Source organism: Cryptomeria japonica, chromosome 8 (genome assembly GCF_030272615.1).
Source record: "Cryptomeria japonica chromosome 8, Sugi_1.0, whole genome shotgun sequence".
Classification (NCBI taxonomy): domain Eukaryota; kingdom Viridiplantae; phylum Streptophyta; class Pinopsida; order Cupressales; family Cupressaceae; genus Cryptomeria; species Cryptomeria japonica.
The window spans coordinates 718366392-718381053 of record NC_081412.1 but is presented as its reverse complement, the minus strand read 5'-3'; the positions used below and the strand labels follow the sequence as shown (position 1 = coordinate 718381053).

Genomic DNA, 14662 nt, shown 5'->3' with positions numbered 1-14662 from the left:
TTATGTGCAGGGGATATGCATAACAACTCGAGGATGGAGATAAGCGTGAGTGTCTTCCCTAACTGTTCTACAAGGTCATACTCAGGTTTGGTTGATGAGGAAGCAGTGGTTTTAGCTGGAGCACCTTGCAAAGTGAATTTACCTCAACAAGTTGTAACATTACATTCAGAGGTAGGTTCAGAAGAAGATCCAATTCCTTTTAGGACAATCTTGGGTCTTTAGGTAGAATTCTCAGGCGTTTTGTCCTTGATGATAATGGTAGAAACATAATTGTCCATCAAAATGTGATTGACAGTTGAATCGTAGTTATAAGATGCTCTGGTATAGTTGGTTTGCTCATCTGTGGCTTTATCTTTTCCCTTGTCATGTTTTGGGAATGGTTCTTTAAACATTTTGTGTTCTTGATTGGATGAGTGTCCTTCAATCTCAATGTCACCTCTATCAATGAGATCTTGTATAATGTTCTTTAGTCGATGGTAATTTCCTATTTTATGACCTTTTCTCTTATGAAATTCATAATAATAATCATCATTCCACCAATTTGGTTTAACCTTTGGCTCATATGGAGGCAAATCTGTATTTTTTATTATTTTGTTTGTCACTAGCTTCTTGAAAACTAATTCTAGTGGTTCTCCCAATGGGGTATACTTCCTTTGTGACTTTGAAGTTGTTTGATTATTCACCTAATTGTTTGTAGAGCTTGATCTGGAAAAAAATGATTTTAGGTCGTACTATGTTGTCATCAACAACACCATCATTGACTGTGTTCTTGTTTTTATTGCAAAATCTTGGCATGTCTTTCCCTTTATAGTCCTCTTTGTTTTCTTTGAATATTTTGATGACTCCCTATTCAATTAGGACCTTTTCTATCACTAAGCCTTTTTCAATGACATCCTTGAAGGTGGACAAACAAGCTTTTCTTAGGTCATAACCAATGTCTTTGTTGACATTTTGGGTGAACATCTCTACCATTTGTTTTTGTGGAATTTCACAAGAGCATCTGTTGGCTAGATTTCTCCATCTTTGTAAAAATGATGAAAAAGACTCTCCATCCTTTTACTTGGTGCTGCACAAAGTAGCGATTTATATGTCTGTCTCTATGTTGTATGAGAAATATTGGATAAATGCCTCTGCTAAGTCACTCCATGACTTAATTCCAGGTGGGAGTTGGGAGAACCATTCCATAGCTTGATCACCTTAGCTTTGTGGGAATAATCTCATCAAATATGTCTCTTTTGCTGCTACTTCAATACAAGATGTGAAAAATTGTCTTATGTGTGCTTTAGGATCCCCTTTTCCTCTATACTGATCAAACTCAGGTGTCACAAAGTGTGTAGGAAATGGAGGCATTGGGATGCTCTTGTCAAATGGATAGGGACATATGTCTCTCATTGTGTAAGCTAGCTTCGGTGTATTTATGTCCTCCATTTTCTTTTGTAAGTCCTTAATTTGATGTTCCAAATTGTTCTTAGGTGGAGACCGACTTCTTGGACCATACCCCATGCTTAAACCATTGGGGTGGAGGAGGAGCATACTGCATATATGGATGATATTGATCATACACATGTTCATATGGAGGAGGTTTATAATGATGTTGCGTATAAGGACCACTTGGTATAGAGTCATGATGAGGAATAGAATTTCTGTTTTGTCCATGTATACCATACTCTACAGGCATGTCATGAGTTTTTTCTAGTGTGTTGCCCCCAAATTTGACGCGGGGTTTCCTTGTGTCCAAATTTTGAGCATGCCTTTGGATATCCAATTGCTTTTGTGGTTGGTCCTTAGCATTGGTATGTGATTGAGTATATTTTTCTGCATAAGACATCCATAATGGTCTGTGAAAGTGAGTATCATATGCTTGACCATGTGTGTATGGGACCTCAAGTTTTTGAAACAAAGATGATGGTGATTCAGACACAAGATATGGTCCTCTATTGCCTCCACTATTAGGCCTCCTTTGATCCATGTTGGGGTGAGGTTGTTGCAAAGATTGATTTTCCATTATTTGAGACATGTCCAAATCATGAGGGATCTTGGCTCCACTTTGTGCCATCACTTGTAAGAAGTATTGTCTATCTCTCCTCATTATTTCCTCAAACAATCTATTGAAACAGGTATCCATAATGGAGTTTTCCACTTCTATTGAATGTATGGAAAAGTTGTCCATATTGTCATTGTGTGTATCATTGTTGTTTGTGTTATCCATGTTCTCAACATTTGAAGTGTTTCTATAGGCATCCATGTCAGGTAATGTAGTATGATCAGAATTGAAAAAGACATCACTGTCATACTCATAGGCACTCATGTTTGTGGACTCTTGAGCATCTTTCACTTCTCTCCTATATTTTTGGGAACAGGTTTCAACCATGAACTAGGTCTTGACCAAGATGTGTGAGACTAGATGAAAATGGAAAGAGTATGGAAGACCAATAGTTTGGATGGAATGTAAATGAATCTGAGGTGTACTTGCAATGTCCAAAGTGTAAGACCAAGTATGTATGTAGTAGAGTAGGTGTGACTTCCAAAGAGATGATAGTTTCTCTTGATGAGGTAAGTTGAACTTTACTCTAAGTAAGACCAAATGAGACCCAAAGGTGATAGACCTTGATGAGGGACCACTTAGCAAAATGTTGTTGTATGTAGTGTGTTGACAAAGTATGATGGGGACAAGCAAGTGACCTTTTGACTCAAGTTTAGACAAATGTGAATGTAATGTAATGTGTAAAGCAATGATGTACTTTGTGAGACTCAAAGATAGGTTGAATGCTAGATGAAAATCTAGAGAAATAACCTAGGAAGCTCAAGAATTCTGAAACTAATTGTTCTTGTTTGTTGGACTGTAAATTTTTCCAATTTTGAAAGTTTTTGTTGTGACAAAATCTGAATTTGTTTGACTATTTTTCATGACAAGAGGACACAATGTTGATGAGGACTCAATGTTTGCAAGTGTTTAGACTCAAAATGACTCCAAAGAAAAGTGTGTTGTTTGATGTAAAATTGTTTTGCATACACTTCAAGACACAAAAGACACAATATTTTGATGTTTCGTCTTGAAATGTTTGATTGTTCAAAATAAGACAAGAACAATTCTTATGGTTGGCCAGGACAATAGTTGTTGATCCCACATGAGGCTACGCTATTTAGAGCAGATACTTAGATGTTTGACCCCACTGGCTCCACCATCGACACTCACTTCTTGGGGCAGCCAAGCATCAGTCCCCACGAAAACTCCCCGCGGTGAACATTGTATCTCTACTAAGAACCGTATGTGTGTGGGCCACTCTAGAGGTCTGACCTCCTATCCCAACAACTAGAAGGATTTTGGCTTCTAAAACAAAAGGGTGCTAGTAAGGGCATTCACTCATGTGGCCATACATGCGGCACTTTCAGATTTGTAAATATAGAAGGCTCCTAGCCGGTAGGGGTTATGCCCTACAAATGATCAAATAAATTTGATCGAACGGGTTTATGGGGAGACATAGTGTCGGTATGAACTAATTAGCACATGTTACCCATGGCTTTCACCATGGATACAATTGTTTATAGTGGTTTGAAAGAGGTGAGTTTTCCTCGCTACCACTTGGGTCGTTCTCTCCTCACTAGTAGTCCTAATGACCACACGGGGAGACAAGCCCTCTAGAGATTAAACAAAAAAAGCCTATTGCTCAAGACACAAAAGACACTGGTTCAATTTTAGTGCACCAATTGAAGTGTTTGCTAGTCTACAAAAATAAGGCACACAATAAAGATTAAAATCCCTTTCCAAAATTCTGCAACAAATATTTGTTAGTAGTTTTGCAATAATACCCCTCCTGCAAGTACACAAGTTAGGTAAATTTTTGATCCAAAAGATTTTGTGAAATAGGGGGCTTCAACAATGCATTTTTTGGACCAATTCAAAGATCTGTTTCATCATAAAAAAATACAACTTGTAAAATTTCAAGAAATTTCCAGAAATGTAAGAAAATCCAAAGCTTTTGCTAATTTGCTCCAAAAATTATTTTTTTATGAAAAATCATAAACAATTCATATAAAATGCAAAATTGATCCAAAAAATCTGAAATTTTTACTGGACAGTACTAATGGTCTTCCAAACTTGCATAAAACAATTCTTACAAAAAATCCAAGTAGTTTGTGAGATATGAGCAAAATAATGCAAAACTCTAATTTTCAAAGATCCGATTTTTGAGGAATTATTTTGCATCCAATTTAAACTAAAAAAAATAGAGTCTGTGTAAAAATCAGAGATCTTTCCAAAAATATAAGAAAATCCAAAAAATTCGCTAATTTGCTCTCAAAATTAATTTTTTATGAAAATATATAAACATTTCATAGAAATTTCAAATATGCTCCAAAAAATCTGATTTTTTTATTGAGGACCTCTGATAAAATTTTGGACCTAGAAAAAACAATTGATGCTAAAATGCAAAGACGTTTGTGAGATATGATCAAAATAATGAAAAACCCTAATTTTTAAAGATCCATTTTTTTAGGAAATATTTTGCATCAAAATTAAAATCACATAGAAAATATCCTATGTATAATTATAAGAGATTTCCAAAACTGTAATAAAATCTAAAAAATTCATTCATTTGCTCTCAAAATTTATGTTTTTATGAAAAATCATAAAAAATTTATAAAAAATGAAAATGCTCTCGAAAAATTTTGAATTTTGGATTGAGAGCTATTGATAATGTCTTCAACCTGCCAATAACATTTTGTGCAACAAATCCAATCCATTTGTGATATCGGATAAAATCTCTCCAAGATCTTGATTTTGTGTCCAAAACCCTAGCTGCACAAGGTTATTCTCCAAATTGTTTTACAAAACAGCAATATATGGCTAGGAAAACCTACAAAAAACACAGATCTAACAAAAATCCATGTCCCACCGGGCATGCCAAAATGTTTATGGTGAAAATGGATACAACAATATTGAAAGCCTAAATGAATTCAACCACAAAACCCTAGCCTAACAACAACAAAGATCCACCATAACATATGAAGATTACCTAAGACAATGTAAATCAAATGAAATCACAAAGATTATACCATCACATGTTCAATAGGGTTTGAATCTCCATTCTTCCTATCTCCATTGATCTTGCTTGATATATTTGCTCTCAGATTTTATATGTGCACAAAAGCTCAACAAATAATGGAAATGTGGTTGCAAGTAGGCTTGATCGCATATGAAAGTTCGAAAGCGTAGAGTAGTCGAGTAGATTAGAATGATTAGTTGATTCAGATTGATTAGGGTTGATAATGAAGGAAGCATCTCCTTATATAGAAGACACTATAAGAAATGGAGGGATAAGATTAAGAGGTGTAAAAGATAAAAGGTCGGCTAAGATTAGAGGGTAGGTAGAGGAAATAAGAAAATAATGAGAGGGTAGGTAGTGTAGGAATTAAGAAATGAATGACATGTGTCATGGGTAGAAAAGGTTAATGAATTAATTAAATAAATGAATATTTATTTAATTAATAGAAGAATTGGGATCAATTAAATAAATAAAAGTATTTATTTAAATGAGAAATAATGCTAGAAGAGGATAAATGAATTAATTAATTAAATAAATATTTATTTAATTAATAGAAGAGTTGGGCTTAAATAATTAAATAAATAAAATATTTATTTGATTAGACAGGACAAGTTTAGGTGTCTACACATACAAGTTAAATATATAATAAATAATAAGAAATGAAGGAATCGGTTTGGTTGAGGAATTTTCTTAAGTATTTGGGATATTGGAAATAACAACCTACTATTGGATATTCTAATTAAAATCGCATGGCTCAAACAAAAATCAACACAATTTGAATGGAAGCAAAATGGTTATTAGTAGATATTAGCTGAATAAAGAGTGTTGGAATTATTAGGTACAAAATTTGGTATTCTATATTAGGTAGAAATTTAGTTAATAGGAGCTAAATTATTTATAATTTGTTTAGTTCCCTTTAAGTCAATAAAGACCTAATTTATTTATTTATATTTTAGTCAATAAATAGATGATTAGAGTATTATATATTTTTCTCATTTTAATTTATAAACTATTGATTTTAGTAAAAATAAGTGTTTTTAGTTTTTGCTCTTCTTTTGAATTATATTCATATCACTCATTAATTTTGGGTATATTTTGAATTAGAAAACTAATTAAGGCTCTTATATTCTACAGGCCAAGGCACCTTGTTGTTCCTTTTAAACTGGTTTAAAAAATTTCCAATGTTCAGAGATGTAAACTTTTACATAACTAGAGAGAGCTATGCAGGTATGAAACTAAACCTTTATTAGTTTCATATTTTTAAAGAAATATTGTAGAAATTTTTTTATCAGTAAAATGTTGCTAAGGGGTAGAACCCTTGTATTAATAGAAAGATTTTATATTGATGCTTCTTGCATAGGGATATTCTACTAGATCCATAAATATCTTTACTTTCTCCTATCTCTGACCAGCCTACCTATCACCATTACCCTGTACAATCCATTACTAACCATACTAGACAATGCCCATATAGTAAGAAAACTAGGCTTAGACACATGGAACTATTATTGAATAAGCATCAAAAAGGAAAATATCACAAAACTAGGCTTCCACCCTAGCAAAACTGACATGACCACAAACCAGGAGAAACAAAAAAGAAGTTTGCCAAATGGTAAATACCACCCCTAGTCCTCATTGGACTCTGACCCTCTGCACAAACCTTGTGCACTACCAATGCTGTAGAAATAATTAGGCATTGTTGGCTACATAATGCATGAGTCTAGTCAACACCAATTTCTTCAACATATCTTGCATCATTTGGGATCCATTCTTCCTATAGGCTTAGACCCTAGTCATTCTCCCCATCCTCATTGCCTCTTTCATCAATGTTGATATCTCCATGAGTAATGAGTCCTTCCTCCTAAACATATATTTCAAACTTGTCATCAATAGGGATCGCCTCAATGCCCATGATTCTCAGTACAAAAGCAATATTTGTGTCCTTCTCTAACCAACATAGCCTTAGCCTCTATGGTTCCATGGTTTGAAAAACCAAATATTTCTTGACTTGCACTCCTCTCCCCAGTGATATATAATAGTTTTATGCCAACAAGATGCAAAATTTCCTATCAATGTTATCCAGGTCTGTATTTATCTCCCCCAAGAAGATGTTCCTGGAGATCATTTTGCATGCCTTCTTGGCCCTTTTTTGTCTCACCCCCATGTAGACTATCTTTATCACTATGTGTAGCACAAGTGGGTGACTAGTTTGCATTACAGCGAGTAATCTCTTGTCTGAAATCTCCCCCAAGAATGTCATCTGTTGTTTTGAGGTCTCCAACAAAATGGGTGTATCCATCTTCTATGTCTTACCTCCACTCATCCAATCTCTAAATTTTGTAGGCAAATATGGAGTTCTTCCACCTATGTTTTCTACTAAATAACCGCCCATCACCAATAATTATTTTTTGGAATGAATTAGCAATTATGAATTTGTTGTCTCTCTTTTTGCTCCAAATCTTACTCATTTAATTTGAGATATTTTCTAACTTTTCTTGCCTATCCCAATCATGTGATATGCCTAACTTGATATAACATATCCCCACCTATCCTCTATATTCTAACACATTCCTAAGGAAATCAAGGCATGCTACCAACATAAGGGAAAGATTTAGAGCAATGAATTATTCTATTTCTTTCTCAAAGTTAGAACATTTGTATAGATCAATTATTTAATGACTTGGCAAGTTCCCATGCCAAGTCATCGCCATAGCATCAATCAACCTGGACGATACCATCCATCCACCTACCCCTATAAACATCTTGACCACATAGTCCTAATTGTGTCATTTCATTCACATGCCACTTTATCTAATGCATTCTCACCAATATCATCACTTAGAAGAAAGCACTTCATTGACCATCCTTTCCCACACATGAATTTATGTGACCATCATATCCTATCACCTTACTTGTTTATCTCATGCCACACAAACTAGTAGTAGTCTGAGTCATTATATCTAATGATTGTGTTCCTAGTGCATGTGGCATTTATGATTTCCCCACTCTAGCCTAATTCCTCTCCATTACATGTTTGGCCAGCTCATCTACCACATCATTCCCTTCTCTATATATGTGGTTGATTTTAAACCCCTAAAGATTGTCGATCAATTTTTCAATTGGCTCTAGCCATCTATTCGTCTTCTAGTTGAATTCCTTGTTCCTTTAGTTTATTAACCATGATGAGAGAGTCTCCTTCTAAAATATTTTTTTCCTCCCCCACTTTCAATCCTAGCTCTAGACCCCTTAGAGCATCTCTAATTTCTACAATTTTGTTGGTTGTATATCCAATTGGTTTTGAAATTGTCATTATCACTTTGCCCTCCTTACTCTTTACTACACAACCAATACCTCTAGGCCCTAGATTACCTTTTGAAGCACCATCCACATTGACTTTGATCCATCTTGATTCAAGTGGATGCTATTTGACATCTCTTCAATTTGTATTGTCCTTGGCATTATACTCTATTAATGTAATCGTTAGTCCTTTAAAATTTTTGGCCATCTCCTCATCCCATTTAGGGAAGGTATTCTCCTTTTTAGATTTGTATTTGATAGCCATATTGGCTACTTCAACAACCAAAACTTCAATTTTCTTTATTGGGATTTCTCTAAGCATTGAGTGTTCCTTGATTATTATTCTATTGCTTTCTTTCTATACTTACCATACCACCACCAAGGGGATAATCTACCATAGACATCCAAATACACCTTTTTTGTTCCATTTTGGCCACATATTGAAATAATCCTTCAGATTGGGAGGAAAATACATCTATAAATTGAGTTTCATAGTGAAGTATTTCCAACATGCCTCTTCATATGGACAAGTGAGAAGTAGGTAAGTCGCATTTTCATTGTTTCTCTTGCATACAGGGCATCTACCAAGGCTAGGCATCCCAATATTTTCCGATCTTTCTTGAGTTAGAACTCTCCTTTGTATGGCCATCCATGTGAAAATGTCAGCTTTTGGAAGACAATACTTGCCCCATAGTAGGATTTTTGGCCGATTACTATCATCTGTGATAGCTTCCATTAGTTTGTAACCCAATTTGACTTTATAATCCCCATTCGCAAAGGCATACCTTTTGATCACATCTACTTGCTTAGTGATTCCAAAATGTAATATTTTCAAAAAAATTGACAAGGCATTTTTTTGATCTCAAGGAGCATTTAGATCATCAAGTTATTTCCAACTCTATTTTGGGGTATTGTTGGTTATGGAGACATTTTTGTAATCACACACTTTTCTCCCTCAAACTCTAGAGGTCTCTCTCCTAATTTCTAGAAGTTGAGGAATGGTTTTGAAGTGCTAGAAAGCCTTCCCAATAATCATTGCATAAGGAAGCTTCCAACCCATTTTTTATTTCCCATTTGATATGTTTAACAAGTATATCTTTGTTGTTCAATATGAGTTCTTAAATTGCAGATCCTCTTGATGGATTTCTAATAGTGAGAAATCTAATTGGGTCATCTGAGTCTAGGTATTTCCTCTTGAATATTCTTACACACTTGTGATTACTCCTGATCATGCTCCAATCTAGCTTTGCACCCATGGCATGATTCATTATACTCATTCATTTGATGCTTGCCCCACCAACTCCTAGTGGTTTGCATATCTTGGCCCATGAAATCAGCGATATTTTTTTATTTTCATTTACGTCATTCCAAAAAAACCTCTCATAATCTAGACTACCACATTTTCAACTGAGCCTGAGATCTTCATGCAAGACATAGAATAGACTGATATGGTTGTCAAAACTGATTTGATGAATAGTATCTTTCTAGAAGAGGTCAATTACTTCCCTTTCAATGCCTTTTTCAACTACTAATCAAATTGTCCCAATACACCTTCTTGCTTGATCCAACAAATAGTGCCATTCCCAAAAACCTCCTAAGAAAAATTTTCACCATGAGATCTAGAATTTGTGCAATCTCTCTTTGCAAACTAGGTTGTACATTAAAAAAAAAAACCTCCGATTTCCTCTAGTTTATACTCTTCCTTGAATCTTGTCTACACCCATCCAATAATATTTTTCTCAACCTAGCTTCAATTCTTGAGGCATTGGCAAAAAGGATTACATTATCTGCAAATTGCTAGTGAGTTACAGCTTCAACATTAGGGGTGACACTCATTACTTTCCAACTTCCATCCATTCTTTTTTGCATAATGTTTATCCCTAAAACCTCTACCATGATTATGGAGAGAAAGGGTGAAAGGGGATCCCCTTGCCTAATGTCCCTTGTTGATTCAATGAATCCTTGGGATACCCCATTAACCAATACTAAACATTTGGGATCCTTGATGCAGCTTCCTATCCAATCCACCCATTTTTCTATAAACCCAAACTTGGTTAATACATTCATGAGGATTTTCTTATCTACTAAGTCATATGCCTTCAAAATATCCAGCTTAACAACCATATTGGGAGTCTTTAGTTTTCTGGTTGAGTGGATTTCTTCATGGGACAAAATTATGCCTTCTACAATAGATCTACGTGGAGCAAAACCAATTTGTTCCTCTGATATTATTTGCTTGAGCACATTTTTTAGTCTATTATCTATCACTTTGGTGACAATCTTGTATGCCATATTGCATAGAGCAATTAGAAAGTAATCCCCCATACACTTGGCTTCCTTCTTTTTCGGAATTAGTGCTAAAAAGGTACAATTGATTTCCCCAATCATGGTGGTTATTCTTCTTGATTCCTCCATAGCACTTGTTAAATCTAATTTTATGTTTTCCTAGAACACATGATAGAACTTGGTTGGAAACCCATTCAGCCATCACACTTTATATGGGTTTAGTTGAAAAGTGGCTTTTCTTACTTCTTCCATGGATACTAGTTTGTATATTTCTAAGTTATCTTCATCGCTGATAATGCACATGATATAGTCTAGAAATAATCCTCTCTCCTCTCTATATTCTTGGGTTGCTTTGTTCAATATATATTGGAAGTATCTAACTACATCTATGTTTGCCTCTTCTATTAATTGTGTTGTACTTCCATCCTCCCTTTCTATTTCAATGATTCTCATTTTGCCTCGATTGAAATTTGTTGATCTGTGAAAAAAATTTGTCATATTTGGTACCTTATGTCTTGGGCCTTCCATCCCCAATTTTCTCCTACATTTTGGATTGCTTTCCTAACCATTATTTGATGCATTGTTCCCATGCTCTAATATTCCCTTTTCAATCGCCTCATTCATGTTTTCTTCTTTCTGCCGCTCAATTGCCAGGGTTTCTCCCTTGGTGGGCCAAAACTTGATTTGGTTCTCAATTTCTTCCCACAGGGACTTTGTGTCTTTTAATAATCTTCTAAGATCTTCCTATCCTCTAGCTATATTGATTTGTTTGTAGCTTGTCCCATACAAGGGCACTATTACATTCACATTCTTTGCCCCCTTATATTATTCCATTTTCCTCTTTATTGAAGCTTTCCTATTAGGGGGAGGAGTGCTTTTTCTCTTGTGTGTATTTTCCTTCCTAGGCCTTGTATGAGGTGTCCTTCCCATATTTACCATATGCCACATTGAAACTCTTCCCTAGAATACAATTGCCTCCCATTTTGTTATTGTCCAATTCCACCCTTTACCTCCATACTCCACTACTGATTATAATCTTGAAATCCTCTACCATGTCAATATCTTCTAATTCTACCAAAATTCTAAGGATTGTATTTGATTTCTCAAAGAATAAGTCTTCATCTATTCCAATGAATAGCCCTACCTCCTCTCCTATTTTGCTCATGACCTTAGTTGACCAATATTCTAGTAGAAGATTTTGTAGTTTGAACCACTTGAGAGATCTGAATATTCTATGTTTTTCATCCAATCTAGAAAGTAAAAAGTATACCCCTTAAAAAAATATTGAGCTCCTCCCATAATATCTGCCTTTAAATACTTATATATACATTCCACAATGAAAAACCCCTAAGAGAGTGTTTTGACCCGAACTTTAAAACTATTTTGCTACCATTCTATGATTCGATCTATTGGGTAAGTTGGTCCATGCCATTTGACGAAGAAAGCACAACTTTTCAGATGCTTCCACACCAGAGTCATTGTTTTTCTTGGAATAAAAAAGGTTTTGGATCTACGATCTAGCTTCTCTTTCCTCTTCTCCCATGCATTGAGGTTTTCTGCTATTTTTGGCTACCTTGGATCTTTTGGAATCCATTTCTCCTTCTTTTTCCATGGTTTATCGGTCCTTCCAAATGCACTCCACCACTCACGCCCATTCCTCTTGCTGCTCACTCGATTCATCGCTGAGGCGGTCCTTTCCCTAAGCATCCCACTCCGTACCTTACTCCTCGGGCCCTAGTGATTCAATCCCTGGTGCCTCCAATTATGCCTTTTGTCACCTTGCTTGCCATTGATATCGCTTCTTCGTTACTTCATGCAGTCATTCCTCATCCCTCGACACTCCTTCCAATACTTGTGTCCATCCAATTGGTGCCAAACCATGTCTACCCACTTTCCACAAGAATATATCCATTGAGGTCTATAATCTCCATCACCATTATTTTGCCCTCATGCCCTTATTTCCTCTACTTCGAACTTGACTTCGCTACATTCCATCCCCTTTAGGTCACCTACTTTTTTTTTCTCTTGCCTTTTGATCCTCCCAATATGCAGCTTCCTAATTTGTCTCGTAAGCGTTCCAACCATTGTTTATCTTCGGATGAAAGTCTTTTGTTGATACTTTGCAAACAATCATATCTCCTCATCCTTCTTTAATCCGATCCCTAATTTTTCCAGTCCTTTCTAATCCTCCCTACACTTTGCAGATTTACTCCTGACCTTGCACACCTTCACACCACAGATCCTCTCGGTCCATTTTCAAGGATCACTCCAACATAATCCATACCTTGTTAAATTAAGAAATATTGTATAATTATATTAGTTCATTGAATTAATTTCTATAAAGATAATTCAAATAAAATTTAAGGTGTGTTAAATATTCTCATGATCAAATCTATATTGCAGGGCATTATATTCCTCAATTGGCAACCCTTGTGATAGATTACAACAAAAAGTCAAGAGTTACACCTATCAATTTGAAGGGAATTGCTGTATGTTGAGTTTTTTTCTTTTTCCTTGAAATATATTCTCTATAGATGTAATTTAATTACAATAAAAATATGGAAATTATACATTTTACAAAAGAAAAAATATATACTTCTTTGAATGACATGCCACTAATTATGTTGTTCATGAGACACATATGTAAACTTTTTAATGGTTGCAGATTGGGAATCCATTATTTGACATTGACATCAGTGTAAACACTGGTGAATTTCTATGGTCACATGGCTTGATTTCAGATGAAACATACCAACTAACTCAAACTATCTGCAATAATTCTAGGTTATTGACACAAAAGTTTGTTGAGCAGAACACTTCTGAAGCTTGTACTGATGTCTTCAATAAAGTGAATGCTGAAATTGGATATATTAATCGTTATGATGTTACCTTAGGTATCTGTTTAGGTGATGAGTCATCTAAAACACAATTATCCAAGCTTCAAGGAGTAAGTCCATAAAACCTTCAAACTATCTTATAAAATTTTATCAGGTATTTTATTTATTATATTAGTATGGATCTAATCATAAGCTAACCAACATTTATTTTTTCTATTAGATTTTATCAAATATTGGTAAGAAGAATACAAAAGCTATAGATGGAGTTAATCTTTGTGCTGAGGATGACATATTAACATACTTCAACAAAAATGAGGTTTAAATGATACTTCATGCAAGTAGAAGTAATGATAATCTTATCTAGTACTCTTATAATGGGTATGTTTATGCGTCCCTTTTTCCTCTTAAAAATGATACTTTCTTTTGCTTCATGAATCTTATCCTAATAGACACAAATTCAAAATTAAATTTTAAAAGTTTCCAATCTACTGATGCTTTATATAAGTTTGTATCTTTTAATTGCTTAATTATAATTTTTTTGGTGAAAACTATAAGTTTTCTTTAGAAAATCATATCTTGTGATAGCATAATTTATTTATTATATTACATCATTTTCCTATTTATATGGGAAGTCTCTCCTTTTCAATTAATTTCAATGAAAAATGATCAAGATTTTATTTATTTTAATTAAATTTTGATAATGGAGCATCATGGTAAATGACATGTAATTAAATAATGTCTATATGAAAAACTAGAATTAATATTATTCACTAAAATTATGGTATTATAGTATTAAAGGCATCCCTTTAAAAATACAAAAAACAAGGGATAATACATATGAGCCTATTAAAGCACTTGTAAAAATATGTTTTCCTATGTCAACTTTAGTAGTAGTCTCTTCTAGTATTACATAGTCTAGTGTAGTGGTTCATAATTCAATGTGTGTTTTATGCAAGGCCTTGAACTATGATCCAAGGAATAGAGTAATCAACATAATTCCTATTCTCATTGAGCTTTTGAAGTCCAATCTACCAATTATGCTTTATAGGTACAACTTTCTTATCAATATACTAAATATAGAGTTATTATCATTACAGATTATTAGCTTAATATATTTATGTGCTAAAATATCATACAAATTCATAGTGGAGATCAAGATGCAATCATCCCATTTACTGCAACAAGAACAATAGCTAA

The 14662-nt window shown here is 34.4% G+C and overlaps 1 protein-coding gene across 1 annotated transcript in view; it reads left to right on the top strand.

Annotated features, from left to right (window-relative positions):
- Positions 1–13787, top strand: part of LOC131074206 (serine carboxypeptidase-like 45) — a 59854-nt gene extending 46067 nt beyond the window's left edge. Inside the window, exons 5-8 of the mRNA XM_058010767.2 lie at positions 6186–6272; positions 13032–13117; positions 13294–13575; positions 13686–13787. Coding sequence (XP_057866750.2) covers positions 6186–6272; positions 13032–13117; positions 13294–13575; positions 13686–13787 — 557 coding nt within the window. The remainder of the gene's footprint in view (positions 1–6185; positions 6273–13031; positions 13118–13293; positions 13576–13685) is intronic.
- Positions 13788–14662: the final 875 nt, after the last annotated feature.